We start from the raw sequence: 26,041 nt of genomic DNA on the forward strand, positions 1-26,041 counted from the left end.
CATTGCCAGGAAACGGCTCCCCGTAAGCGCTTCAAGGGAGGTCTGCAGCGGATCATCTTTGATCCTCGCCGTGTGTAAGGTTGCTTGCAGATCCAGTCTGAAGTCATTGGGTGGGCGTTGATGGACGTTTCACGCCCGGTGGTTGGGCGTCTACCAGAGATGCTCGATTGGTCGAGATCGAGCGAAGCGCCCGCTGTGGGGCAGATGGCTATTCTTATCTCCAACCTCCGCAACACCACCTTGCGCACGCAATCTCTTGTCCTACTTTACTCGCCTTACATTTATGATCAATGTCGGCCGTTCGAGCTGCACGTGCTTACAGTTGAGCAGGTCTGGGTCCGCTCCAGACGAGAGCTTACGAGGAAGGTGTCGCTCTGACCGAGTCTTCCCCTCACGGTGGCGTAAGCGGCATCACTATCGGCACAAATGCACTCGTAAACGCACCACATATGAAGTGAGCAAGTCAGCAGTCGCCACATCTACACTCGGTGGTTTTTGATTCGTACTGCAAAAGCATGTTGGCGACTACCTAAGACGTGCACGAGGACACTTTCATGGCCGTAGCGTTGATCAACAGACGTTAGTCTTATGAATGCACACGTACACCCCACATTGTGCACTACCCACTTCGACAGACTGCACTCGCCCAGGCTAGTATCTGTCGAGTTTCCTGCCACCGTGAGACTCACTTTCCCAAAACGAACAATGAAGCAAGGATGCACTTTCAAACACAAACTCTTTGCCGACTCCTCAATCCCTCCTTGAGATGCAAGTAACCCGACCAATAGCAAAGTATTTGGGTATTATTCCCTTCAGTTTAGTATTTCCAAAGTACAGCCCTCAAGAACTGAGACTGTGTCCATCATATCGCCGCCTATCAGCACCCCCACACAAAACCCACAGTCCTATTCCGGAAGGCAAGAGACTCGACCCACGCCTCGACCTTTCAAGGCCTCCAGACAACCGGCAATCGCCAGTCTGAAGGAAACCATATACTTCAACAGCATCTCCCTTTCCAGCACTCCAGTGCCCTTGCATAATTTGTTCGTATCCAAGCATAACACGATTTCGACGACAATGTCTTCTAACCAGCCGATCAGTCGAAGGCAGCTTTCAGAACGTATCCTCTCTGCAGCTCATCAATTAGGTTCTAAGTGAAGTTAGCGAGAGTTTGTACGTGCGTGAGTCGAATGATTGCTTACCTTGAAAGGGTCGGCGGGTGCAGGTTTCTGACTGTCTTCTTCGTGCGTCGATGATGCAGAGGAGATGGTCTCGGAGGCAGTCGTAGATGAAGAAGTGGAGCCGCCACGGACAGGCTCGTCGCTGCTGTCACTGCTATCTTGGCCCGCGGTGCTGCTATTCTTGGTGCCGTCGGTGGTGGTGTGTATGCGTGCAACGCCGTCCTTCTTGCTGACTGGCTTCTTGACCTCGACAATGCCGACATTGTTCTGTTGCTTTGCACGCCCATCTCTTTCTTGACCAACTGTCTTGTTCAGAGTCCTTCGCTTCGGCACCGCGCGCTCGACCTTGAACAGCCCATCCTTGAGCGCGTACTTGGCCGTGTTGAAGTTGACAAACAGCTTATACTTGCGCAGCTCCACCGAGGGCCAGCCCGTATACCTGAACGTCGTATCATAGCCACAGTACCCCACGAAGTCCCTCGCCGCATTCAAATCCTCGAACGTCGAGGGCCATTTCTTGATCAGCGGCTTGAGACGCGCGATGTCAATCTCGATAGCTTCTGCGACCGTGTCAGCATCTCTTTCCACCCATCCACTATAGTGACTTACCTGTCAACGACTCCGCCTTCTTGACCATCTTCTTTCGCACCCACTCCTTCGGCACAAGGCCCACCTCAATCCGGCTCTGCTCCCACGCCCGCCGCGCAGTGTTCCACGTCACATACCGCCGGAACTTGTCCTCCGGCACGCCTTCAAAACGCGTAAACTCGAACTTCTTCACCGCACACATACCGGACACCCACTTAGCGGCCAGATCCGCGTTAGCGAGCCCGGTCGGCCAGGCGCGAACCAGTAGCAATAGGCGCGCAATATCAGTCTCGATGGCATCTGTACGAGGTTAGTACGTCACATCAACTGCCGACACAGCCAAGCACAAAGGCATAGAGTAAGAGCACGCACCCCGCAGACTCTTCCGGTCCGGCAGCGGCTCTTCGAGGTAGAACTCGCCCTGATCATGCGCGCGCACGGCGACCAGGAAACACGCCCTGTCTTTGACCGCGCGCGACATGAACGGCGGGTCCGAGGGGCGCAGGCGCGGCGCGCTGAACTCGAACTTGGCATCGAGACACAGCTTCTTGATGTGTTCTTTGGCGGCGTCGACGGTGTCGAAGTGCTGGGGATAGGTGGGTTCGATGGTACGTTCGATGTCGCGGACGGCGGCCCAAACGGCTACTGGGAGGTGTTAGTGGGGGTTCAATGGGCTGGGAGGAGAGGAGGCTTACGTTTCAATGTCTCAGAAACAGGCATTGTCGCTTTCTGTTTTGAGATTTGACAGGAAAGATGTGTTTGAGCTTTCGATGGGCAGTGTGTGAGGGATGAAGAGAAGCGGAATTGAGGGGCCTTATATAGAGTATCTCATGGGCTTCTGGTCAGCACTCCGATACACGCTCGGCACTGGCAAACGGACGACGCCCATCGTTGCAGTGGGTGTTTGTCCAATGAGATGGCACGAGTACATGCAGCAGCTCACGTTGCCCGAGCATGCAAACGAGTGATGTTTCGAGGCAGAAACATGACCGTACCCCTGTTCGTCTTTTTGAGACTCGAAATACCCAAAGCATGAGTTTGCGTAATTTCAGTTTTGGGTCAAGGACAAATACAGTATTTACATGCATATCAACACTAACTTTTTGGATATCATACACCTCTCACATGCAGCTCAGCCTCCAGCAATCTCCCTTACTCTGACCCCGACTCGCTTTCATATTCATCCACTCTATACATGAAATACTGGACAAACACACAGGCGTCCAAGATCAGTGTACCGAAGCTGCCCAACAGCCACGAGAAGTTGATAGCGATGTACCGTTTATAGACAGCCATCGCCTCGCCGTCTCTGCAGTGATGGTGCTTACATCTCGGCTTGTACACCACGATACTCAGAACGTACGTCAGGTTACCAAGACAAGCAAACAGGAAGAACAACATCGAGATGCCGTCAGTAGACTTGCGGCGGTAGTTGAGGAGCAGTTGCGGAATGCGCGATCCGAGGTAGAGGGCGGCGCAGATGTATCCAAAAATCTGGCCCCAGAGATTGAAGTCGGGCTTCGAGTCAGGAGTATCGGTGGGCGTGTCGTCAGAAGCCGCGGCTTGTGTGGCGCTGAGCCACCAGCCGAAGACACCCGCGGCCATGACAAGCACGATAGTTCCAAGGTTGAAAAGGACGGTCTGTATGGTAGACTGGGGCTGCGCACGGGGCTCGGCGCGAACCTCGCCATTGGCATCGCCGTGGAGCGGTGTTGCAGGGGAGAGGTGCGTGCCGTCGATCGAAAGGAACCGCTCACGGAAGGAGGACTGTGAGTGGTTCGAATGGCGCCTGTCTGCGTCCGAGATCCGAGGGGGCATACCGTTGCCGTTGGAGGCACCATTGGCTACGACGCTGGCATATGATGTGCCATTTGTTACGCGTCTGTCAGAGAGCAGCGGCTCGTCTTCGCTCACAGGCGATCCGCTCTCATTCGATTCGTCTCCAGGTTTGTTGACGACATCACGGAGTGTGAAACCTTTGTACCAAAAGCATTGAAGAAGGAGGACAATGTCGGCTAGGGTGTAGTACACGGCCAGGATAGTCATCGTCGGCAGCACGCCCTGCAGGACGGCGCCGAAGATGTTGAAGAAGTCACCAAGAAGCCATATTATGATGAAGACGACCGAAAGGCCTTCTGCTGAGCTTCTTCTCCAGTTTTCGATGATCTGAGGCGAGAAGACAACTGCAGCCAATGTCAGCTTTAGCTAATTTCGCGACGTGTCCGTATCGCTGCAAAGGGTGCTTGCGAAGGGGATGGACATGGGGCAGTGTCTTACCTATCCAACATGCAATACTGATTGATCCAAAAATCTGACTGATCGCGTCGATATCGAGCCGCAGGCCCTGTGACGGAGGAAACATCGCCTATGACGTATGCGCACACTCAACCCTCAATTGATCGTTCTTTTGCGCTTGAATTCCGTTCTGTTGCGCCACCGTCGGGTTTCTGGGAAGCTGGAGACCGGATCTCTGTAGTGTAGTTGCAATCTACGACGTTGACCAGGCGATGAGAAGCTGGATGCGTCCTGGTAAGGAAACGGCACGCGCTGGGAGAAATAATCGTCCCAATGATCCTTCTCTTCCAGTGCTGGCAAGAGCTTGTATATATACAGGATAGGTAGTGTGAGAAGTTCAACAATATCGTCTTTGATGAAAGTAGCGAATATGGACAGTCAATGGATAGGCCCGAGATGACTGTACTGATGAAAAGTTGGAGGGTTGGTAATGCCAAGCGTTCGTCAAATCCGGGGTAAGCTGCAAGGCACCATCCATGCAACCGGACATGAGCCGCATCACGTGCCAACACTCCAATGAAAGGCAAGAACAGATAGATTGTAGTAGGTATCATAAGTCTTATATGTTCAGCGGTCGAGGGATCAGATTGCATGGATCTCATATACCATGCAGTATCGAACTCGAATATGCTTCAAAGCATCCAGTTCTATAGGTTGTTATCAGCCTTGAACTTGTCCCAAGCTTCGTTCAAGGTTGCGAAGACTGATGCGCTAATCATCCTCTGTTCTGTGGTAGCCGATTGGGGAATCTGTCGAAGGAGTCAGTATTAGACAACGAGTTCAGTATCATTCAAACATACCTTGTCAGGGTGCACCTTGGCGATCGCCTTCATGTAGTTGATCTTGACCTTGTTCGCCATCACGAGATCGCCCATGCCGACCTTTTTCCACCCAGCCTCAGGCCACAGCACGTTGTCCAACGACCCAAGCAAAGCTCGTAAGTTGTCTGTTTTCCCGCCTTTCCACGCGATGAGCTTTGCATCGACCTGGTCGGCAAGAGCAAACTTCTCGTCGTCAGCCTTTTCGGCTGCAGCATTCGCGAGCTTCAATCTCTTGACGGCCTCCGAATCAGGAGCACCTCCACCAAGATCTGACATTGCAGATGGCTTGGGTGCTGGCTTTCGGACGGGTGCGCGCTTGACAGGTGCTGGCGTGGAATCGTTATTGCCGCCTGCAGCAGCCTTCTCACACCTATTGCGTCCTGATATGCTGACCGCACCACCCACCCCATCCTGTACAGCCATCTTCCAAACCTTGTGCGCATCTGCCCACTTTTCCATATTCTCGAGCGCTTCCGCTTTGCGCATAAGTGCTTTGCCATAGAATTCTTTCATATCCTTCTCGCCCTCAGCACCACCCGACGCAATCTTCTCGCCCTCACCCTTCGATACACCAATGATAGCGAGTGCGGCATCGGCATCAACGATCGCAGCTTTCGGGTCGCCAACCTTGATGTTAGTTACAGCCCGATTACAAAGGACAATGATTGTGACTGGGTGGGTATCAGGAAGAGGACTCAGCGCAGACGTGTATGCGATATGAGCGGCGGAGTAGTCGCCGCGCTTGAAGGATTCTGATCCCTTTTGGCGGTCCCGAGCAGATGTGCTGAGCGCTGATGAAGAGATAGGAGGGATTCGTCGAGGCGGTGCCTTTGGCCTGGGTGGGGACGGAGTGCGAGCGGGAGTACGCGTCTTGGGCGTCGAGGTAGCCTGAAGGAACGGATTGTTCGACTGGGTCTGTGCTTGCTGTCGTGACTTGGGTGCTGCCGGCGTGGGTTCTGGCGAAAACAGATCAACTTCAGGCTGGGGCTGTGGTGTTGCCTTCTTCCGGCGTGCTGGGCTGATATATGCTTGAGAAGTCTGTTCTTCTACGTCTTGCCTGGTCAAACGCGCTGCAGGTTTCTTATCGTAGCTGGGTGTAGGCTGACGTTGAGCTGGAGACTGCGATGACATCCTATCCGGAATGCCATGGCGAGACATCTCTTGTTCCCTTCTCGGTCGCACAGGCAGATCATCTTGTCGCTGCCGCTGTTCAGTCTGCCGAGGCGGTTTCGTAGGGCGTCCTCCAGCTTCCAGCATCATGGCTTCGTCGGTTCCTCCGACATCACCTCGCTGTGGCCTGCTAGATCTCGGCGCCGCTTCCGCCGCCTGCGCGTCGCGCATCCATTTCGGAACGCTAGGATCACCGCCATCTTGCTGGAAGTCGGCCACGGCTTTCTGTACTTGTTTGCGGCCTTGCTTCCAGAGCGAGTTCGCAGATTTGAACAGAGTGCTGCCAATTTCCGAGGCTACCTGTGTGACATCCTTCTCTTGCCTTTGGCCGTCTTGTCGGCGCTGCCCTGAACGACTCCGGGCATCTTCGTCCCGCATCCAAGCTGGCACGGGCTCGCTGCCCCGTCCCTCCCTCGCGCTGGGCCTGCTATTGCCTCGTCTCGGGTGCTCATCCAACTCCTCAGGTCTTCGCCGCGATCTCTCCTGGCTGGGTTCCTGTGATCTTTGCTTGGTCTTGGCGTGCGCCTGGTTCAATATCCACCCAACAGCTGCTTGTACGTCCAGCCCAGAGTCCGTAGTCGCAAGTGCGATGGCAGATTGGTCTGCTGAGAAGCCCATATCCACAAGCTCAGCAACAGCCCTATCGTGCGCGTTCATTGGGCTTGAGGACCTCTCGCGGACTGTCTCCTCCCGCGAGCTGTTTATCGTAGGCTTCGGCTCCTCCTTCTTGAACTCCTCGACAGGTTTCCCCAGCAGCCCGAGTATATCATCATCATCGTTATTGGTAGGCGGCGGTGGGGCAGGCGACGTCGACTTTTGTGCCATCTGCTGTAGACCGAACATGTCGTCGTCGTCTACAAAAAGGTTGACATTGGAGGATTGCGGCAGAGGCGTGTGGCCTCTCGAGGCGGCCGCACTGACAGCCGGAGTGCTTCGGCCGCTGCCATTTGAAGGTGGGGGGAAGTGGCTCGACCTGTCTACTGGGACAGCTGAGTTGAACGCCGCAAGAAGGTCATCGACCGGAGGGGACTGTACGGGACGCTTGGCGGTCGTGTCGAGGCCGGCAAATGGCTTGTTGATAGTCTGCGACAGCGTTTGCTTGCTAAAGGGGTTGTTTGAGCCGGGTGGTGGAAGTGCGCCTAGACTGGAGGGCTCAGGCGTGCTCTTGCCGCTCCCTGCATTGTTCCAGAACTGCGAGTCCGCACCACCGAAGCTTGCGTCGTATTGCTTCCTCCGCTCTGCTTCCTGCCGCTGCTTCTCCTCCTGAAGCTGCTTCTGGCGCTCCTGTAGCGAGAGGCCACTTCCTGCGGCCTTCGACGTCTTGCTGGACACTAAGCTGGCGAAGCTGTCATTGGCGGGGGTCGCGGGCTTCGAGGGCGCTTTGAAAGGTTTCGGCTGCTGAGGCCCCCCCGACTGTTGTATGGAGAGCCCTGAGAGAGGCGTGGAGCGGCCAGAGAGCTGCGGCGTGGGGCTCTGGCGAAAGGGAGGAAACACCGCGGGGCTCGTCGCCGGCTTTTTGGCGGGCTGCGACCAGTCGAGGCCATTGAGGTCGTCCATGGTGGTTTCTAGATGCTATACTACGCAAAGCAATCGCTAAAGATCATGACATCGTTACAGGGTGTGGTCGTTGTCAAACTGTCAATGTGCATGCAATCGGCCCCGCTGGCTGTCGCACCAGCCACTCAGCCACACCACACCACGCGACCCCGGACCCCACCGTACCTCGTTACCGTCTCTACCCATGTCACCACAAAATGTGCTCACTTCACCGGCCTGCTGCAATGCTTATGTAGGTACCACTGGTCATTGCCTATGCCATGCCGTCCGATCTTCCCGATGAGACTAACACTGCGCGAACACGTCTCGTGCTTTGGTAAGATGGGTTAGATCTTGTACTGCACGAGAGTTTTATACATGCCCTCTACTTTGGAGAAGAGCCACAGAGTGAGCAAAAGACAACAAGACGCAGACAGGAAAACACGAGAGAAGCCTGAGCCATCGCCTCAACCCACCGCACACCACATGGCTCGGCCTTCTCTTGTGCTACCTAGTAGTCATCCGGACTGTTCCTTCTGCTCAGCACCACTTTGTTCGTCCCGAGGTTGACCAGCGAATAGTGCCGTGCTCCAGCACTCTGGACTGCGAGGACGAGCCAGGTACCGCAGACCATGTGGGCAGACGGAGCTCTGCGGGTCTGCTTGGTTTAAGCAGTAGTAAACGCAACTAAGACACGAGACACGCCGCCACAAGGGTCGGCGGATGTGGGTCAGGAACAATAGATGCGGCGCGCGATTAGTGTTTTGGTCATGAAGTTAACGTTAAGAGTATGTTGTTTATTAAGTGTTTAGATCTCAGTGATTAGACTATCATCAACTACCCCTTGTACGTTAGTAATCGACCAGAAGACAAGAGGTACATTCGAATACCCCCCGTACGCCGTGATACCATTCTAGAGTTGGAACGGAAGGGAAATTCGTGCGAAAGGCTGCGCTTAGCATCTGAAGACAGGCATCTGGGATGGTATGTATAGACGTAACATGCTTGAAGATTGGCCTCGACAACAGTAGCGTTTGCTGTGAGGCCTCTCTATCCTCCACAGTCGCGGCTTGGTGTCTTGAGGAACGGCGTACCTAGGCGCACCGCAAACGAGCAAAAGTAGACGGACACCATGTGTAGCGGCAGAATGGTCCACAGACTAGGCAGTCCGCTGCTCTCCGTCCACAGCTCAACTAGACCCGGGAGCTGCACCAGTGTCGCTAGCAGAAGTGTTGCGGCGATGACCGTGATGGCGACGAAGCCCTCGCCTTGGGCAAGCTTGTGGCAGACGATCCTGCAGTACACGATGTGAGCGCTGATATAGACCAAGAAGAGGGCGATGAGGAGCGGTGTTGTGGTCGTAGCATCGGTCCGGACGAGCGCAAAGACTCCTTCTGCCGCTCCCGCGCCGGCCATCAAACCTGTGTCATTTTGGGTGTTGTGAAGATGCCGGATTGCCGCGGCTGAGAAGGTCATCATGATGGATGGGACGATCCAGTCGACTGAAGAGGCAAGCAGTTTGAGGAGCCTGGCCTTTATTCCAGCTTCCTTTGGAGTCCTTGATACCGAGGTAGACATCGAGGCGGTGGGACTCGGGCTTGATGACGTCGGAGTCGGTATCGATCGTACTACTATGCCGTTCTTGTTAGAAACGGTCATCTATTCCTGCCGCTTTGGACACATACCTTGTGTGCCCGTATGGTCTTGCTGATCTCGTTTCATCTTCATCTCCCTCTGCTCGCCATCAATACGCTGCAAGTGTCGATCTGAGACTATGACAGTGCTGCTTTGAGATTCCCAACCTTGAGGCGAGTCATCAGAATTCATGTCGAGTCCAAGCGTATTGAGCCTGGGAACAGGAAGAGCATTAGTAGCGGAACTGGCTACCAGGATTAGTGTGAGGAGATATGGGAAAAGCATTGTGACAGAACAGGTGACTCAGACAGCAAAGTGTCTCTTCATAAAACTCTCGGGGAATCTTAGAAAGTAAGAAAGTCAGTAGCAGGCCCGGACTTTCTGCTGGACGACGACAGAGGGGCGGTGCAACAACGCTGGCCTTGTCACCAGGCCAAGGGCTGAGCCGCCATCCTGCCAACACATAAATCGTTCTTTCACCAATCAAGTAGGCTTAAATTATGCATAGCCTACTGCTGATCGCCAAAACTCAGCCTTCTGAGGTCCTCCTGTTCTTTTCAGCCTTGTGGGCTCCCTCTCGTAACAGCCGTCCTCAGCAGTCCCCTCTTGCAACAGTAAACAGCATACTTCCATTTTGTTTCCATTTTGGATTCCCGATATTTCGACGACACTCGACCTGCTGAATACATTGGAACTTACCAGGAACTGTGATGTCTGTTCGTTCCTACCAAACACTTCTAGCGTTATGGCTCGAAGGGGTACCAGATTCGAAAAACGGAGAGGAACGGCGTTTGCTATCTTCTCCGGCCTTGGAGCCGTGCCAGATGAAGGAGCAACTCCTCGGAAACACTGACGATTCGCCGCGGTGCAAGACCGAGCGAAGGCTCGACGACCATACGGAGAACGATGAGGACAATGCAATGCATGCCAAATCCAGCTGGCTGATTGCGTGTGCCATCGGGGTAGTCTGGTGCTGCACGATGCTCCCAGTAACGAGTTATCGCTCCGACCGAGACCCGCAGGCCAGTGAATCCAGCATCATTAACCAGGTACGTGTCGCTTCTGCGAAGAGTTAGGTAAGCAACGTTGTGGAAAATTAACTGACACTACGATAGATACAGCACCCGACCGCACCGATATTTGCCTTGAGTTGCACGATATACGGATACGCGCTGATCGGCCTATACCAGCACACTCGCAGAAGTGTGTTTCGAGCACCATTGCTGATTATCAGCATACTCGCAGCGCTGGGTCTCTGCGCTGTGCAGCGATGGCATGTTACTATACGGCCAAATATAGCTGTGCCTGTAGCCGTTGTGGTAGCAATGGTGCTGTCACGGATTGCTGAGGGCATTCGACAGACGTGGATGGCGTCAAGCCGACACTGAAGAAGTGTGCACTACTTTGACAATGGAACGCGCATTCGGAGGTCCTGAGAAACAGTCCGGCTACCGTAGAAGCGCTCTATCGAGATGCTGTCGGATTTTCAGAGCGATTTGGATGAAGCGGATTATGGTTGTGGTGCTGGGTGTGAGAGCTCCATTGCTCTTTCCTTCTATACGAAAAACCATAGCTTTCATTTGCAGGCCTTATCATTAAAGGCTGGTAGATGCTAGTTTTTTCTTTTGTACACAAACACTGGCTTTCACTTGCGGTACCTCATCGGGGGCTGGCAGATGCGAGTTCGTTTCTTTGCTGATAGCTTGTCTTTCTAATGCAATATGTGGCAGCCTCATCATGGTTGTCTTCGATTCCACTCCCTAATTCATCTGCTGGTTCATCCTTCCCCTGAGCCAGAATTGGCAACAAACAGATACTAGATGGCAAGTGTACTGAGATGGGCTTCGTGACAGCCTCCGCGAGCCTGTTTCTGGTCTTTTCGCCACCAGATAATAGTCTGTAGCCAACTCTACCCCGAGCGTATCCCCTACCCCGCCCATCTTTAGACCAGCCCTGATCTCCTCTCATCAATCTAGTAGAGCCTCGCAGTACCTGCCATGTAAGAACTGACACACATACTTTTACAAAAGGCTTCTCTTACAATCGCCACCCGATTCAGTGGAAGACTAGGTGCAACCTTTAGCCCTTATGCATCCCCACTTCTGTGCCCGAGTCTCGGCGTTTCGTCGAGTGTGCTGATACTGAATAACATGAACATCCACAGCTCGTACCGCCCCCTATCTCTTCGGGTCGATACCGTCGAGCGCACCAAACACCGTGACAAAGTATTTCCGTAACTCGACGCAGGACTCGCTGTGCATATCGAGTCTGCAGCCCTCCTCGATCATGACCTCCCACGCGCGCCGCTCGACATCGTATCCGAACGTTTCGATTGTGCCCTTTGCGTTGCCCCAGATACGTGTGTAGTTCCCGTCCTTCGTCTTCGCCGTCGTGAGATGCATGGAGAGGATGCGAGAGGGGTCGAATTTGAACATGTTCTGGTGGATGAACATGGGCTTGGGCTTGTCGTGCTTTGCGCCATTTTCGATGTCGCTGGCGCCCCAGATGCTTTCGGGGTGCATGTGGCTTTTGGTCGGGGGCTTGTAGAGGAAGTCGCTTCGCGGGTCTGATTGTGCCATGCCGCTTAGCCGGAATTCTCCTGCGTCGTGGTATCCTACGGCTGTTACGCCGGTTCGGACTTGGTACCATGGTGCTCCGACGGCCATGGCGGCCTGCACGAACGTCTCTTTGTCCCCGGCGCCGTGTGAGCCTTGGCAGAGGAGAGGGTAGTAGTAGTCTGGGCCAAAGTAGTTGTAGTACATCATCATCAGGAAAGACTCGCGATGTTTGTCTTTGTCGAGCAGGACGACACCGCTTTCTGTTGAGGGGCGAGCGGAGGGCGACTCGTATGGAATTGCGGCGATGTGGTAGTAGTGCTCATGGATTGTCAAGCCGAAGAGGTCGGGCCAGACAACGAGACCGTGAGTTGTGTATGGAGCGGTAGTGAAGAGAGGGGTTGGGTCGTGTGCAGGAAAGGCATCCGTGTCGAGGAAGAGCACATGCTGGAAGGAGGAGAACAAAATCGCGAAGAGTTTGTACTGATAGGTGGTGGGCTGTGGTATCCCCGGAGCAGTGTCGTAGATCTCAGAAAGAACCACGCAAGCTGCGTTCAAAGAAGGGAGAACGGTTTCGCAGATGATTGGGTCGTACTTGGTCCAGTCGTCTATGAAGACTTCCACGGGGAGATTACAACCGGTCCTTCGTAGCATGCGGAGCGACACCAGGAAGATAGGCATGTACTTTGCATTTGCAGTCGTGACGATTCCTTGCTTGCCTCGAGAGAAAGTAAGGCGCGGCGCAAGACGCTGCGATGAAGCACGCATGCGGTAGTGAGATTTGAATAACGCGATCTCGTGTTGATCGGTAAAGTCCACTAATCTTTGTGGAGGAGTTTTGGAGATATTCAGCGGCTGCCAGGAAGTCTCTAGGCTAGTTGGATTGCCTTCGTCGACCTTGATGGCGGAGCATCGAGGACGCGCATCTTCCAGGGCAGGAGCAAGTTCTTTCCAGAAGTCTTTCACCTCCGAGCTGAAAGTTGACTTCGCCGCAGTGATGTTAATTGCGCCTGTGGCGGTATCTGTGCTGATCGGCGTAGTGTTGTTCTTACTGTCCCACAGGGAGAGACTGTAATGAGTTGCGTCACTGTGATCTCGGAGCTGCGCAAGGGTACAGTAGATGATAAACAAAACTGGCAATACCAGCAGCCGCAACGCCTTGGAGGTCTTCCAGTTCAGCAACATCACGTCTTCCGGTCAGATCAGCTCAACATACAACACCAGAGAAGGTTTGTTTCCCTTTGTAATGGGTTTGAGGGTGTGTACGGCTGAGAGATCGCGGGACTATCCGATTCGTGGTTGCAAACGGAGGCTTGGCGGCTAGAGTGAAAGACAAGACTGATAGCAGAGCTTGGAAGCCATATCGCCTGCGCACCACGCTGATGATATCGAGTACTCGATATCTTTCTGTACCTCCGTCTTGGCATACCACACCCGTGCGCTGAATCATCTTCATTTCAGACCCTTCTGGTAAACCTGAAGTGTAAGGTGCCTGCATCAGCGTAAACGCAAGGGTCGTCATCCTTCAAGGCTGACTTACACGATTCTGATTGGAGTACGAGGACGATAAGGACGCCACGAGATCACAGCATCGCTAGCACGATGTTGTCTACCGAAACATTGAGGCCCCCCGGATCCGGACAAATCTTGGCATCATCCTCGATACAGCATGTAACTCGCATCCGGCGGGGCCATCGACTGATTGCGAAAGCCATCCAATTTCACGGTTCTTGGAGCGGCCTCGACTGTGAAAGATGGGTGGTCTGGCTGATCGTTGCAAGATGCTGACCGCTTGGCGTTGGCGATTCCTTCGGAGCCTTACCAACAAAGTAAGACATCGCCGTGCCGATGTGGATCAAAAGCGCCCATTCCTCTTTTGTCTGAGAGATTGCAATCCTCTACTGTGCGTCGCAAATGTGTATCTTGTGACCGGATGTCGACAGTCTGAAGGTTGCTACAAAGGTGGTCGTCCAGGGAGGCACCCGTCCGGTTTGAAGCAACACCAGCCTTGGCGAGGGTCCAGGGCTACTCTTTCCACACGTTTCCACCTTTTTGCGCAATCAGGTAAACAACAACGACAAGCAAATCGGCACATGAGAAGTGCATGTAGTTCTAATGTGGAGGGGTACATTCTTCTGAGAAACATGTGTACTTTGTAGCAATTTGGAGAGCAGAAAATGCATGAAGCAAGGACTGAGAGAGTGGTAAGCACGCGGATAGATCCAGCGGTGAAGTCAACCGATCATCGTCGAACAACACTGGACGCGCGACTTCTTGAGGAAAGATGACAACCTAAGCAATCACCATAATACATCGCAGGACAAGCTGAAACCGAGTATGTTGAATGACTGACCAGGAAACCGATATCCTCCCAGCGCCTCGCTACCGCCCACCGCGCTATGCCAGCAAATCGAAGGAATGAAATCGAATAACATGCAGAGAATTTGGAAATTCAACTTGCAAGTAGCCGAAAAGGAAACGCATGAACACAAAAAGCTAGAGGAAGGGACGGACTAACAGATCCAAAGCTCCAACCTGCCTCTGTAGCCGCTGCAAAGCCGAGCCTGTACTTTTATCCTGTCCGGCTTTTGTTGCAAATCCACCCCGAAACACCACCATCCGCTAAAGGTATCAAACTCCATCGCTTGAGGTCCCCAGTCTATACGCACACCGACCCGTTTCCATGCCAGGTAGCCTGCAAATGCCACGAGATCTTAACCATTTCTGAACGATGAACTCCCCGAATTCAATCTTGCCAGCGCCAGCCTGTCCGAAAAAAACCATCCCATACCAAATCGCTTGTGCAAGATCCGAGGATGCAGATGTGATACCTTATATACGAGTAGCTTACGCCGGTGACTTGTTGGCCGAGTTCGAAGCGTTGCGACGGTCATCGTTCATCGACAGCGAGTTGAAGCCGGTAGAAAGGAAGGAGAAGGGGTCGCCGCCACCATTGGGGGCGCCCTGATTGGGGTATGGGTCAGCCGCGCTGAAGGCAGCCTCGGCGGAACGGCTGTCGAAAGGTGTCGAGTGCATACCGCCGTTCTGAGAGTACTGCGCGCCCATGGGAGGATAGGGGCTAGCTGCACCCATACCTGAAGGCAAAGCGTACTGGCTTGGCGGTCCACCGTACTGCTGAGGTGGGAAGCCGCCCTGAGCGTAGCCAGCAGGACCGTACGGACCAGCATTGGGAGTGCCGCCCATGGAGGGAGGGCCCATGCCGAAGCTTGAGGGAGTATCCATAGGCGAAGGGAAGGCGCTGTCAGCGACAACGGCAGCTCCCGCGCGGCTCGCTCCGCAGCGCAAACAAGCCGTGTTCTTGGCAAAGTTGTGGTAGCCGCACCCGTTCTCGCCACACTTCCAGTCACCAGCACGGAAAGGAACCACGCCAGTTCCTCCACGCATGTGGCCACCGCCCATGCCGTGGCCGTGGCCGTGACCGCCCATGTGGTGCTGAGGAGGGCCCATCATGCCAGGGTGGCCGTAGCCGTAGCCACCGTATCCCATAGGATCACCGCCCTGGGGACCTTGCTGCATGGCGGGGAATGAGCAGCGGAAGCATGCAGTGCGGCGCTGGAAGTTGGAAAAGCCGCACGATGGGCAGTTCCAGTCACCCGGACGAGGCCTATTCTTACTGGGCGGGAATGGGGTGATGATCTCAGCGGCGCGGTCAAGGACACGACTGGACGATGGCGAGACTTCGATAGCCTTCTCGTTCAGGGCGCGGCCATTCATGCAGAGACTCTCGGCAGCTTCCTCGTGGGATGAGAAGATGGCGAAACCAGTGCCAGTGGGCTTGTGTTGATCAGGGGTGCGCAACGTCCAGAACGCAATCGGGCGTCCGCCAAACTGGGTGAACCAGCTCTCAAGCTCGGACTGGGTGGTGTCGTGAGGAAGGCCGCTCATGTGGAGGACCTTGCTGCGCTCGGAAAGGAAGGCACGAACGTCGGCGCGAGCATCCATTGGCTTCGTGAGCACGTCGGGATGCTCCTGGGGCGGTTGGCTCTTGCGGATAAGACCACGAAGCACTCTGGCGAGTGTGACAGCCTCTTCCATGGCCCGCCTTGGCGAAGCGGGGGCGAGCGCCTGTAAGTGAAAGGGGAGGTTGTGTTTGATGGGAGCTGACGACTGCACAGGCTCCACCTCGAGGGCGGCACAGATGTTGGTCAGGGCGCTCGAACCGAACGGCAGTGACTCTGGGTGGTGTGCTTGCCAGCGCTGGTACTCGGTGCGCAAATCGAATGTGCGAGAGTGCTGGAGGTATGGAGGCAGGACGACAGCCTTATCGCGGGCCTCACGGGGCAATTGGACACGGAGGTCCCATGAGTCGAGCGTGACGAAGGCGAATTCGTAGTTGTTAGGGAGGATGTGCTCCTGTGCGAAGGTGTCGAAGCGGTTGATGGCGTCTCTGAACGAACCGGCGTTGCGGACCTGATCCCAGGTCAGGGTCGTCAAGCTTGCTGCAGGTGCACGTTAGCCAATTGCATCGCAGAATTGCTAGGCGAGGGCGACTTACTGCACAACGCAGTGATGGGAGTGTTGACGGGCTTGACGAGGACGCTCTCGCGGTGAAGCTGGCGACGTGCGTTAGCAGCTACGGGCGCAATGGCGGACGCGGTGGAAGGCGTACCTCTTCGCAGGACTTTGCGTCCAGCAGGATCCAGCCGAGCTCAATGACCTCAGCAGAGTCCTTGGTCACGTACACGCCGTGTTCGTCGCACGTCGTGGCAACGTGTATCACGACATAGCGATCGAGGTTTGGCGCCTGCGGCGTGGGGGTTGCTTGAGAGGCCATGATGATAGGACGCTGGGGGGGCCAGCAGCTCGAAAGACTTCTCGAATTGATGTGTGGGCGGTGCTGCACTCAGCTGCAGGCTGACGTCGGGTAAAGGTGGTGGGAAGGAGCGTTTGTTTGGGTCTGGATGTGAACGGCAGGCGCGCGGACGTCAGCGGGCAAGTGAACGGGGAGCACCTGACGAAGGAGCTTCAAGCTTCGCGGAGGTGAGGTGGGCGGTGGAGTCTCTGGCAGTAGAGACGAGACAAGGTAAAGACTCTCCAGACGAGATGAGACAGGTGGTCGGAGATGTGGTAGGGGAGGTAGCAGCTCCGTGCGAGTGTTCATCAGAAGATTTCTTGACGTGGATGGAGGAGCTAACGCGCTCTCAGCGCCAGACATGGGACTTGGCGACGTCGACGAGATCTGTGCGGACCTGCAATGCCGGAGCAGGTGGACGTCGTGGCCGGAAAGGTGTCTTTCTCTATGTCTGCCCCACGTATAACCGTTCGCTGGTTGCCTGTCCAAATCTGCACAGGGTTCGTACATTTGCACCCTCTCACATGGCATCTGCAACAACATGCTCGCCGGGCTCCCAGCGCCCATCTCGAGGCGGCCTGCAGGCGGGTAGCGGTTTAGCGGCCGGCGACAGGACGCTCGGCGAAGCTGCCCGTTCTTGATTGGCATCTGAAACCACCCGCCGCCTCTCATTGAGCAGCGCACGCGTCTGTTGAACACTCTCGCGTGTGCTGCGCCTGCGCTGTGCGACGCTGTGCCTCCACTCGAGTATTGAATGACACCAGCCTGCAACTCCAGTCGTCGCTGGCCGAGCGCTGCCGTCCTCCGCGCCGCACACTGCGTGCAGGGCTCAACAAGGACACGCCGGCCGGGCCTCACGCAGCAGCGCCCAGCAGCTCCCTGCTTCTCTTTGGCGAGTGTGTCAGCATAGTCCTCATGCCTTCGTCGCGCACTCGGTCTGTGAATCGCCGTCGCCGTCGGTGGGCGACGAGCGTCCCTGCGACGGTGCAGCTGGATGTCTCTCATGCAGAGATATATCTGAACCACGTCCGCGCCCACGTTGAGTGACGTCCACGCGTAGATCTATAAATACGCTGACCTCCTGAGACGCTGTCTCGCCCTGCCAAAGCCTCCCGTTCAACGGCTCCCTCGCCGTCCGGTGTTGGCACCCCTGGCACGCGTTTCCCCGCAGCCACACGCGGCGAGAGACGTTCATCCATTCTTTGTTGCAGTACCCGGCACAGTAGATCCGCATTTTACTCGCTCTCTGCCGTGCCCGTGATAGGATGCTCAACGGCCTTGCTGACACGTCCTACGAGCTAGTTGTGACCAGGCTCGATTCGTCCGCGTTTGCTCGGTGGTTGGCTTTGTCCCGTTGAAGAAGGCCACAGGATGCCCCTTAACACGAGGACCGCGCCGCACTGAGCGCGTACTGTGACTGAACTGCGCTCTTCAGAGGGACTACTGACGGTACTTCCTCCCTCCAATTTGCGTCATTTGTACTTGGTAGAGCTCGCTCGGTCTTAGCGGCGTTATTCAGCGCGTTGATCTGGTCATGTCGCGGCGTTTCAAACAGGGCCCACAAGCCGCGGAGCGAGGGTCTTCGTGAGTAGCTGCTGCACTATTTCTACCCCGCGTACTTTGTCGCCGCGCCCTGAACTGCCTGACGCGTTGCCTGGGCGTCCATAAATTAGTACAGCGGCTGATTGAGCGTCTAGATCTGGCATCATGGGTTGGTTCAAGCGCTTCTCGAGGAAGAAGTCGATTCCGAAGAAAAGCGTGGACCTCCGCGTGCCACGCAACGACTACTACTCGCCTGCCAACTACGAGTACCACGGACCGGACCAGACGTTGCGCCTGCCGGAGAAGGTGTTGCGTCGCATTTTCGAGGAGGTCTGTCCCCACTCGAGCGACGACACGCTCGATGGCAGCGAGGATAGCGGGCACGATGGCTGCATGAGCTGTGACACACGCGACCTGGCTCACTGCGCCCTGACCAGGCGGTCATGGTACGGCATCGCTGCCGGGCTGCTGTAAGTTGGCGTTGTGACTACCTCCTGGCTCACCCAAGCTAATCTCGCGCAGCTACAACAGTATTCGCATTGACGCCGTGCACTACTGCGAGCTCGAGGAAATCTACGCCGATCAGCGAAGGCGTAAGTCGCGCAACGGCGACTCGGAGGATGTCCCCACGGTGCGCCTGCAGATGCTCAGCAACAGCGTGCGTGGCAACCAGCACCTTGGCCAACGCGTCCGCTTCGTCAAGCTGCCGTACATGACCCGCGAGTCCTGCAAAGCCGATCTCGCACGCCTTGTATCAGGCTGCCCCAACCTTGATTACATCGACCTCCCAGATGGCTTCTACAACGGCGATCAGTCGTGCCAGCTGCTGCGGCAGGAGCTACAGGCGCGCTGCCCGCACATCCAGAAGATGAAGTACAACGAGGGCGGAGAGCAAACACTCGAGTCGCTCCTGCATGGCTACTGGCAGGAGCTGCGAGTCGTAGAGCTGAACAAGCTGCGCATCGAACCGAGCATACTGAGGCAGGTCTTTGGTATGCTTCCTCGATTGACTGACCTCACGGTGACGGGCGGCGCCTGGATGAACGACTCCTTCTTCCACGACGCGCCTGGCCTGCCGCCCTTTCCGCCCCTGGAGACACTTAGATTGGAAAAGGTACACGGTCTGACTGCACAGGGTCTGATACAATACCTTTCACACCACATGTGCGCTGCCAGGCTGAAGACGCTTGTCATCAAGAACTGCAACGGAATCACGGTCGCAGACCTGCACGCTATTCTGAGGGCTGCATCAAACCTGAGGACACTTGAGTACAACGCGACGGTTTCTGCATCATTGCCTCTGGATCCTCTGCCACCGATGGAGTCTTACAGTCTGCGCAAACTTCACTTCGAGATCATCGCACACTCGACAAACCAAATTTACTCACCTGGCTCATCGTACTACCAATACTTGGCGAAATCATTGCTCTCAAATAGTCTTCCAGGACTGCGTCAGCTGTACGTCCAGGATCCCGAGTTCCCCGAGATCCTTACGTTGGCACCCCCTATCCGCCCGTTCAGTGAAGCACCGCAACCTACATTTAATCAGCCGCTCGAAGTTTTCTCGAAGGGACTCGATGAGCTGGAGTGGATCTTCACCTCTATTATTCCTCCGGAGGCCGGGCAGAGGCGAGCATCAATGGCTGGTGGGCGTCCTCTCAGCAGCTACTCAGCGCACAGAGGCTTAGGACCGCAGTGGGGTGGTGATGCTCGAAAGAGTATCGTTGTGCCTAATGGCTTTGGTGGTTTCTTGGCTATTCCTGCAGATAACGATGCAAGGCCGAGGAGCGCGGGAAACCCTACGGCAGGCGGTGGCGCTGGCAGCTTTGGTGCTGGTGGCGGCGGCTTCGGCGGCTTCGGCCATCGTCCCTCAAACTCCCTCAGCGCTGGCGGACCTGGAAGTCCTGGTGGTCCTGGCGTGCGAGCAAGCTTCATGACCCATGCTGGACGCGATAAGCGTGCCTCGAGGGCTGATCTTTGGCGATGATTTATACTGCTCCTTGCTACCGCAAGGCTGTCGCTCTTGGATAGAGCAACCCGCGTATTGGATAAAACCAAGCGGAAACGATCTTACACATCAGTTCTGTGTTTTGCATTTCCCTGCCTTTCACTTCTCAAATACCCCTTCTCTTTGATTTCGCAACTGTATCATAGCAGCAGCATTCAGGACTACAACGATCCATGCGATCGCAGACGTCGATATCTCGTAGCATTCAGGATCGTCTGAATGGCATCTAATAGTACATAGGAGTCGGAGTTTTCAAATCATCCCTTTGTACCTGCCCGTGTTAGCTTGGTAATAGCATAGGAAATGACCCTCAAGTCACTCATCAGTTCTTATGATTGCGCTCCGCATTCGCCCCACTCGCACCCTTTCCAGCTCCTTTCCGCTCTGACCAAATCAATCGGGCACTCTGCCTCTCCTCGTCCTAGCATCCCCCTTACCATACTCTTTGCCTCCTCCCTGGCACTACCGTCCTTCTCGTCGATCCACAACTGCCTGTGCCGAGCTCCACACCGCACATTCCACGACCCCTTCCCCAACCTCGCCATCTCGTAGCCTCCAAACTCACTCACCCCTTCGTCTACACCAGTGTTCACTGACGCAATCACACTGGCCCCGTCAATATGGTGAAATAGCTCCGGGGCCACGCTGAAGCACTGTAGTCCGTTGCGACATGCCATCAACAGCTGCACGTCGAACGCATCCGCACCATGCTTCGCCGTCGTGTACTCACTCACGAACCGCTCAGCAGCCCGCCGAGTCACCGCATACGCGAACGTGCAGAACGGCGCAAACGAACGGTGAACCAGGCGTGTGGATTCCGGAATGCGCATGGAGGCAAGAAAGTTAGACGTGTCTGGGTGCAAGAGCGAGTGGAACGGGACTGTAGTGTCGGTATACATTAGGTGAGCATGTGAGAGGAGTGGATTCGCTTCGGTTGGGAGCGCGTCATCGCAATGGCCTGGGTACAGCAGATCCCAGTCTTTGTCGTCACCCCAGTAGGGTGCTGTGTGGACGGCCGACGCATTGCGGAGTAGAGCGCGGATGCTGGAGGCAAGCAGAGGGATCTGGTGACTGCGGATGCTGATGTCGAAGTCTACGTCGTCTTCAATGATGAGTGCAGTTACTTTGTCAGTCTCAAGGAACGATCGCAGGGCGTTGAGGTGCCCGAGCCACGCCCTTGCACTTCCCTTTGAGATCGCGGATTCTGACTCGTGAAGGAGCGCATCGAGATCAGCGTCTGACCATACTGGCTGGGAAGGTATGACGATCTCAACGTCAGTCAGGTTTGCTGCCCAGAGGAGTCCTGGGCGGCGTCGGGAGTGCGGGCGGGAAACGGCTAGGATGGTGCCGAAGCCAAGAGTTGCATTTGCTGGGGCCAAAGCCTGGTGTTGAGGTGACGGGACGAAGTTGCGCGCGGTGAGAAGCAACCAGATGGTGAGTATCGTAAGGATTGCTAGAAGGAGTACACGCGTTCCACGAGCCATGACGCCGAACGAGACCGAGCGGGGCCAGGAACTCGAGGTCGGTAGAATACATTGCACGAGTTGAAGCAAACAAACCATGCTTGGCTGCAAATTTGTGTCGAGGTGAATGAGAAGTCGAGGCGAGCTAAACTACTTTTGCCACTCCACGCGGCGTTTGCACAGCTGGGAAATGTGAGCTGGAGATTACACGAAGGAGACACCGTCTGTTATTGTATGGTAATATCCGGTGCTTCTCTGTGAGCGTGCTGGCTCATTCTGAATGTACTGTGACTATTTGTGGTGCCATGGTAAGACCTCCAGAGCGCCCAAGTGCACCTCAATCACCATACTCGGAGGTAATCTTTCCACGAACGCGTACATCTCACAATCTACAAAGCCTGCTCACACCAGAGGTGCGAATACGGTTGTGCAAACGATAACGAGGTAAGCAGCGATGCGTTGGCAATGCGCTCATCGAACGCGAGATGCGTGGTTGGACTGAGGCGTCGTACACCAACAGCGCTCATTTCCTCATATCGATCACGAGTCCAGTCAAAAACACGGCAAAAATTCACCGTACAGTGCAACTCTTTGATAGGATGCAAAATACGGCTAGCCAAGCATAACCTGTTTGGTATGCCTCAGCCGTGGCTGAATACGGAGCTGCCTTTCTCGACAGGAAACTAGCAGATCATGGGGAGAACCCTGCTGTGGTGATATGCAACAAGCCCCGTGTCGTGGCCACAACGATCCCTGGTAATCTGTGCGGGGAGGAAAACCAAGGTCTTCATGGTGTTCATGGTGTTCAAGGCGACATTAGGTGGCCTGTGTTTCACGATATGTCTTTCAGGAGAGGTCCTACCAGCACTAGCGAATAGAGGGGTCCACCGTCCACTGACCAGTGTTAGGCCCGGCAAGGTCGAGCCGCCTTAACGCTTCCTCCTGAAATAAGTGGCATGCGAAGCAATGCGCCGTCCGCCTGGTCTCTGGTATAATTTATTGAATACAAGCCGTCTACCCGCTTGCGCCTGCCCTTTGCTGACCTTGCACGCTCGACTGTTTTCAAAGTTCTCAGGTCTCTCTATGGACGCTTGTACCGCAACTAATGCACCACCGAGTCCCTTGCATACACACTCAGGAACGCAGATGCACTGTTGTCGCACAGCATGGCAAGCGACATAACAGCGCCGCCAGCTGCGGCGCCCCAGAGAATGTCTCGTTATCGCAGTGTGAGACGCACGCAGGAGCAGCAAGCGCAACTTTCGCAGGAGCATTCCGCACCTCCAATGCCACCGATGCCCGCCATGCCCGCGGCGCATGCTCCAGAAGACGCTTCGCGCGAGACGCCCAATAGCAACATAGGCAGGAGCATGAGCCGTTACCACCGCCGACCTCCCACCGCGCACGCGACCGGCCCCAACGCACCGCCCCAGCGCTCCAGCACCGCCCCGCAAGTCCCTCCACTACCCCGGACTTCGCTGCCACCTCCCTCGTCTGCCCGCCACCGCGCCGTGAGCACACCGCCGCAGTCACCACCAGCAGGGTACAACATTCAGCCCCGCCCGCGCACCGCCAAATACAGCGCAGACTCTGCCAGAGACGCTCGACAGTATGCGCAGGCGCAGGACGAAGACCCGCGAGTCGTCTTGCAGAGAGAAAGGGAGCGCCAGCGGCTCTTGAAGGAGAAAATGGAGGCAGAGGCACGCGCCCAGAAGGAAGCCAAGATCGCCGAGATTGCGCGACTAGACCAGCTGCGACGGGAGCAAGAGGAGGCTGCGCGCCTGGAGGCTGAGCGCGTTGCTGAGGCAGCCGAAGCCCTGCGACTGCAAAGAGACGAGGAGAAGGCCGAGAAAGAACGCGGCAAGAAGCTGCGCAAAGCCGAGGCCCAGAAGATGGTCGAGCAAAAGAAGGAGGAAGAGCGCAGGGCGAAGCTGGAGAAGGAGAATAAGGCACGCTTGGAGGAAAAGTCGCGCGTTTTCCAATCTCAATCCTCGGGATCACCTCCTACATCGCCTCCACGACACGAGGGGCTGGGCTTGTTCAAGCGGCGTAAGGATGAGGGCCTGTCACTTCCGACTGAGGAGCGACCGACTTCTGCGAGGCCTCAAACGACAAGGCAGAACAGCTCGAACGGCCAGGAACCTCGACCTCGAACGGCCAGACAAACGAGCAGCAGTCAGCCAGACGCTATCCTGGTTGGTGGCGGCGGTGCGGTGCTCGGCATTGATGCTCCAACGTCGGCAGTCAATGGTGGCGAAAGGGTATGTTCTCTACTACTCACCTAGTAAATACAGCAAACTGATGAATATGACAGCGAGTCACAGTTGTTTTCAATAAGAAACGGATTCAGCTGCCAGTAACACCCACGACGACTGCGCTTGATCTGTTCAAGTCAGCCGACGTCATTCTGACAGACACGGTTCCGGTGCGAACAGCTGTAGCGCTGGAATGGTTCAAGAAGGTCGACGTCAAGCGGCCACTACGAAACTACGAATATGTGCGCGATGTCATGAATTCTTGGGATTACGACGACCAGAACGAGCTCATTATCACCGACTCAACGATCGACGGCATTGACCAAGACGAACTGCTGTCCTATGGTGTGCCGGAGCAGCGGCCCGAAGGCATGTCATGCATGCTCAACTACTCATCAAAGCCAGGAAAATGGACGAAACGCTACTTCCTTTTACGACCAGACGGCCAGCTCGTGACCGCCAAGAGCGAGAAGGCGAGAGACCAGGACAATGTGTGTCATCTCACTGACTACGACATCTACCACGTCACACAAGCGAAGTGTGCAAGGGTGAAGCCGCCAAAGAAAATTGTCTTCGCGGTGAAGAGTCTGCAGAAGTCCAACATCTTTGCGGATGAGTCGCAGTATGTCCACTTCTTCTGCACTAACGATAGAGGCATTGCAGATAAGTTCTGGAAATCTCTGCAAGGCTGGCGAAGCTGGCACCTCAAGTACGAGAAGGGTGAAGGACTGAAGCAATCACCGGCCACGAAGAAAGTCCTGGACAGCGTTGGACCTGGCATACTGCCGGGGGCTCCTTCTCACACCCGTGGCGAGTCTGTTGGGTCACATTATCAGCTGGGTGCTTTCACCTCCCTCCTCGACATGAGCGACTTCAACAAGAAGCTGGACGAAATCGAAGTTCACAAACCAGGCGAATACCCAGACGATGCACCACTTTCGAAGCTTGGAGGTGCACAAGCCATTCATGCCAGGAAATCTCTTCGCGTCAAGCAGCCGCCACCTCTCAGTCGTGGTCTTGCTGCGCTCGCAACAAACAGTGCCCCTGAGGACAACGGTCGTAAGAGTTCGATGACGCACAGTCAAAAATCGCAGGAGGAAGAAACATTCGCTTCTGGTGGGCTTCTCGGCAGGACCTACACAACTCGTCAGAAGGCAGCGCAAGATCGCGAGCAGAGGCAGAATGGTGCTTTCACGGAGGGTCCTTCGCTAATCAGCAATATGGATCACCTAGCTGTGCAGAGCGGATCTGGCCTCAATCGCAGCTCTTCTACGCGGAGCAGCCATCATCGCAGAACGTCTAGCGATATTCGGCGCACCGCCTCCAAACGCATGCCCGGAATGCCACAGCCTCTGATTGACCTGACACCGCAGTATAAGCCTCCACCACAATTCTCCAAACAAGGCAAAGGATACCACCCAGGAGCGAATGCAGGTCCACTCGTAGAAAGCGCCACGTCCATGGAGGAGCCCATCAGCATTCCTTCATCTACAGATTGGCGCGCGAAACCCCGCCCTGTTTATGCTCCGCAGCCGAACGAGCGCACCAAGTCATTGAAAGGTCGTGGCCAGCCATTGGCAGCCTACACTGTCAACAACCACAGCGGTGCACCTCAGGACGACCGGGAAGCGTTCACTGGCGGTTTGTTGTCGCAGGCTGGGTATGCTCAGGGTCATGCAGCGGTCGGTCGAGGAGTCATGGATGGGTCGAAGGCACGTGGGCCTATGCTGGATTTTGGAGACGAGCGACAGTTCCAGTCGGGCAGTCTGTTAGCGAGCATTCCAAACGCAGCCGCGCCTGCCATTGACCGTTCCGGCAGGTAGCGCCTGATCAGCGTGCAGACGGTAGGAAGAGAACGAGGACGATGATGAGTGATCGGTGTCATTCTTAGCATTTTAGGTGTTCAATATCCCGAGTGGTGGTGTTTGGGGCCTCCCATGTCTGGGGGTTGTTGTCTGTTGGGATCGTATTCGCGTCTGTTGTCACACAGGGTGCCGGGCATTGGTGAAGTTTTGCAGCGGTTGAGGCTGCAGCTATCCCCCGCGGGTGGATTCTCGGCCTACGTTATGTACCACAGTGCCACTTCATATCCACGGTTTTCATAGAATTAATGCAAACGCTAACCACTGAAAGTCGCTAGCTACCCGACGCGCTACGATAGCTGGCGCTGAATTCTTCA

At 55.5% G+C, this 26,041-nt stretch overlaps 10 protein-coding genes across 10 annotated transcripts; 3 read left to right on the top strand and 7 right to left on the bottom strand.

Annotated features, from left to right (window-relative positions):
- Positions 1-1,096: 1,096 nt before the first annotated feature.
- Positions 1,097-2,489, bottom strand: C7974DRAFT_373248 (uncharacterized protein; the record flags this gene model as incomplete). The annotated part of the gene is made up of 5 exons (XM_046140091.1): positions 1,097-1,150; positions 1,203-1,741; positions 1,791-2,069; positions 2,142-2,411; positions 2,465-2,489. The coding sequence occupies 5 exons, from the start codon at positions 2,487-2,489 to the stop codon at positions 1,097-1,099; spliced, it is 1,167 nt and encodes a 388-aa protein (XP_045999976.1).
- Positions 2,490-2,802: 313 nt separating this feature from the next.
- C7974DRAFT_387605 (PQ loop repeat-domain-containing protein) lies at positions 2,803-4,458 on the bottom strand. Its single transcript, XM_046141185.1, has 2 exons — positions 4,047-4,458; positions 2,803-3,952 (listed from the first exon to the last, which is right to left on the bottom strand). Exons 1-2 carry the CDS (start codon positions 4,129-4,131, stop codon positions 2,922-2,924), a joined length of 1,116 nt encoding a protein of 371 aa, XP_045999977.1. The 5' UTR covers positions 4,132-4,458; the 3' UTR covers positions 2,803-2,921.
- C7974DRAFT_387606 (uncharacterized protein) lies at positions 4,316-7,691 on the bottom strand. The gene is made up of 2 exons (XM_046141186.1): positions 4,865-7,691; positions 4,316-4,813 (listed from the first exon to the last, which is right to left on the bottom strand). Exons 1-2 carry the CDS (start codon positions 7,610-7,612, stop codon positions 4,712-4,714), a joined length of 2,850 nt encoding a protein of 949 aa, XP_045999978.1. The 5' UTR covers positions 7,613-7,691; the 3' UTR covers positions 4,316-4,711.
- Positions 7,692-8,383: 692 nt separating this feature from the next.
- On the bottom strand, positions 8,384-9,616 carry C7974DRAFT_387609 (uncharacterized protein). The gene is made up of 2 exons (XM_046141187.1): positions 9,277-9,616; positions 8,384-9,222 (listed from the first exon to the last, which is right to left on the bottom strand). The coding sequence occupies exons 1-2, from the start codon at positions 9,509-9,511 to the stop codon at positions 8,642-8,644; spliced, it is 816 nt and encodes a 271-aa protein (XP_045999979.1). The 5' UTR covers positions 9,512-9,616; the 3' UTR covers positions 8,384-8,641.
- A 149-nt stretch (positions 9,617-9,765) lies between these two features.
- Positions 9,766-10,896, top strand: C7974DRAFT_387611 (uncharacterized protein). Its single transcript, XM_046141188.1, has 2 exons — positions 9,766-10,275; positions 10,342-10,896. The coding sequence occupies exons 1-2, from the start codon at positions 9,937-9,939 to the stop codon at positions 10,612-10,614; spliced, it is 612 nt and encodes a 203-aa protein (XP_045999980.1). The 5' UTR covers positions 9,766-9,936; the 3' UTR covers positions 10,615-10,896.
- A 507-nt stretch (positions 10,897-11,403) lies between these two features.
- C7974DRAFT_306139 (alpha-1,2-mannosyltransferase) lies at positions 11,404-12,966 on the bottom strand (the record flags this gene model as incomplete). Its single annotated transcript, XM_046138065.1, has 2 exons — positions 11,404-12,803; positions 12,852-12,966. The coding sequence occupies 2 exons, from the start codon at positions 12,964-12,966 to the stop codon at positions 11,404-11,406; spliced, it is 1,515 nt and encodes a 504-aa protein (XP_045999981.1).
- A 1,318-nt stretch (positions 12,967-14,284) lies between these two features.
- C7974DRAFT_123990 (uncharacterized protein) lies at positions 14,285-16,710 on the bottom strand. Its single transcript, XM_046135213.1, has 3 exons — positions 16,412-16,710; positions 16,298-16,355; positions 14,285-16,241 (listed from the first exon to the last, which is right to left on the bottom strand). Exons 1-3 carry the CDS (start codon positions 16,574-16,576, stop codon positions 14,629-14,631), a joined length of 1,836 nt encoding a protein of 611 aa, XP_045999982.1. The 5' UTR covers positions 16,577-16,710; the 3' UTR covers positions 14,285-14,628.
- Positions 16,711-18,301: 1,591 nt separating this feature from the next.
- Positions 18,302-20,123, top strand: C7974DRAFT_431659 (F-box domain-containing protein; the record flags this gene model as incomplete). Its single annotated transcript, XM_046144794.1, has 2 exons — positions 18,302-18,606; positions 18,659-20,123. The coding sequence occupies 2 exons, from the start codon at positions 18,302-18,304 to the stop codon at positions 20,121-20,123; spliced, it is 1,770 nt and encodes a 589-aa protein (XP_045999983.1).
- A 350-nt stretch (positions 20,124-20,473) lies between these two features.
- On the bottom strand, positions 20,474-21,628 carry C7974DRAFT_305869 (uncharacterized protein; the record flags this gene model as incomplete). The annotated part of the gene is made up of 1 exon (XM_046138046.1): positions 20,474-21,628. The coding sequence occupies one exon, from the start codon at positions 21,626-21,628 to the stop codon at positions 20,474-20,476; it is 1,155 nt and encodes a 384-aa protein (XP_045999984.1).
- Positions 21,629-22,818: 1,190 nt separating this feature from the next.
- On the top strand, positions 22,819-25,685 carry C7974DRAFT_304722 (uncharacterized protein; the record flags this gene model as incomplete). Its single annotated transcript, XM_046137992.1, has 2 exons — positions 22,819-23,868; positions 23,922-25,685. 2 exons carry the CDS (start codon positions 22,819-22,821, stop codon positions 25,683-25,685), a joined length of 2,814 nt encoding a protein of 937 aa, XP_045999985.1.
- Between the last annotated feature and the right edge of the window lie 356 nt (positions 25,686-26,041).

This window comes from Boeremia exigua (genome assembly GCF_020726555.1).
Source record: "Boeremia exigua strain MPI-SDFR-AT-0100 chromosome Unknown C7974scaffold_3, whole genome shotgun sequence".
In the NCBI taxonomy this organism is placed as follows: Eukaryota; Fungi; Ascomycota; class Dothideomycetes; order Pleosporales; family Didymellaceae; genus Boeremia; species Boeremia exigua.

Bases quoted from the DNA above. Each gene is read 5' to 3' on its own strand.
- C7974DRAFT_123990 (XM_046135213.1), bottom strand. From the start codon at position 16,576: ATGGCCTCTCAAGCAACCCCCACGCCGCAGGCGCCAAACCTCGATCGC. The intron at 16,356-16,411 runs GTACGCCTTCCA...GCACGTCGCCAG, and splicing joins ACGCAAAGTCCTGCGAAGAG to CTTCACCGCGAGAGCGTCCT. The intron at 16,242-16,297 runs GTAAGTCGCCCT...GTGCACCTGCAG, and splicing joins TCCCATCACTGCGTTGTGCA to CAAGCTTGACGACCCTGACC.
- C7974DRAFT_387605 (XM_046141185.1), bottom strand. From the start codon at position 4,131: ATGTTTCCTCCGTCACAGGGCCTGCGGCTCGATATCGACGCGATCAGT. The intron at 3,953-4,046 runs GTAAGACACTGC...CATTGGCTGCAG, and splicing joins CAGTATTGCATGTTGGATAG to TTGTCTTCTCGCCTCAGATC.
- C7974DRAFT_387606 (XM_046141186.1), bottom strand. From the start codon at position 7,612: ATGGACGACCTCAATGGCCTCGACTGGTCGCAGCCCGCCAAAAAGCCG. The intron at 4,814-4,864 runs GTATGTTTGAAT...CTCCTTCGACAG, and splicing joins CCAAGGTGCACCCTGACAAG to ATTCCCCAATCGGCTACCAC.
- C7974DRAFT_387609 (XM_046141187.1), bottom strand. From the start codon at position 9,511: ATGCTTTTCCCATATCTCCTCACACTAATCCTGGTAGCCAGTTCCGCT. The intron at 9,223-9,276 runs GTATGTGTCCAA...AGAACGGCATAG, and splicing joins AGACCATACGGGCACACAAG to TAGTACGATCGATACCGACT.
- C7974DRAFT_387611 (XM_046141188.1), top strand. From the start codon at position 9,937: ATGTCTGTTCGTTCCTACCAAACACTTCTAGCGTTATGGCTCGAAGGG. The intron at 10,276-10,341 runs GTACGTGTCGCT...ACACTACGATAG, and splicing joins AATCCAGCATCATTAACCAG to ATACAGCACCCGACCGCACC.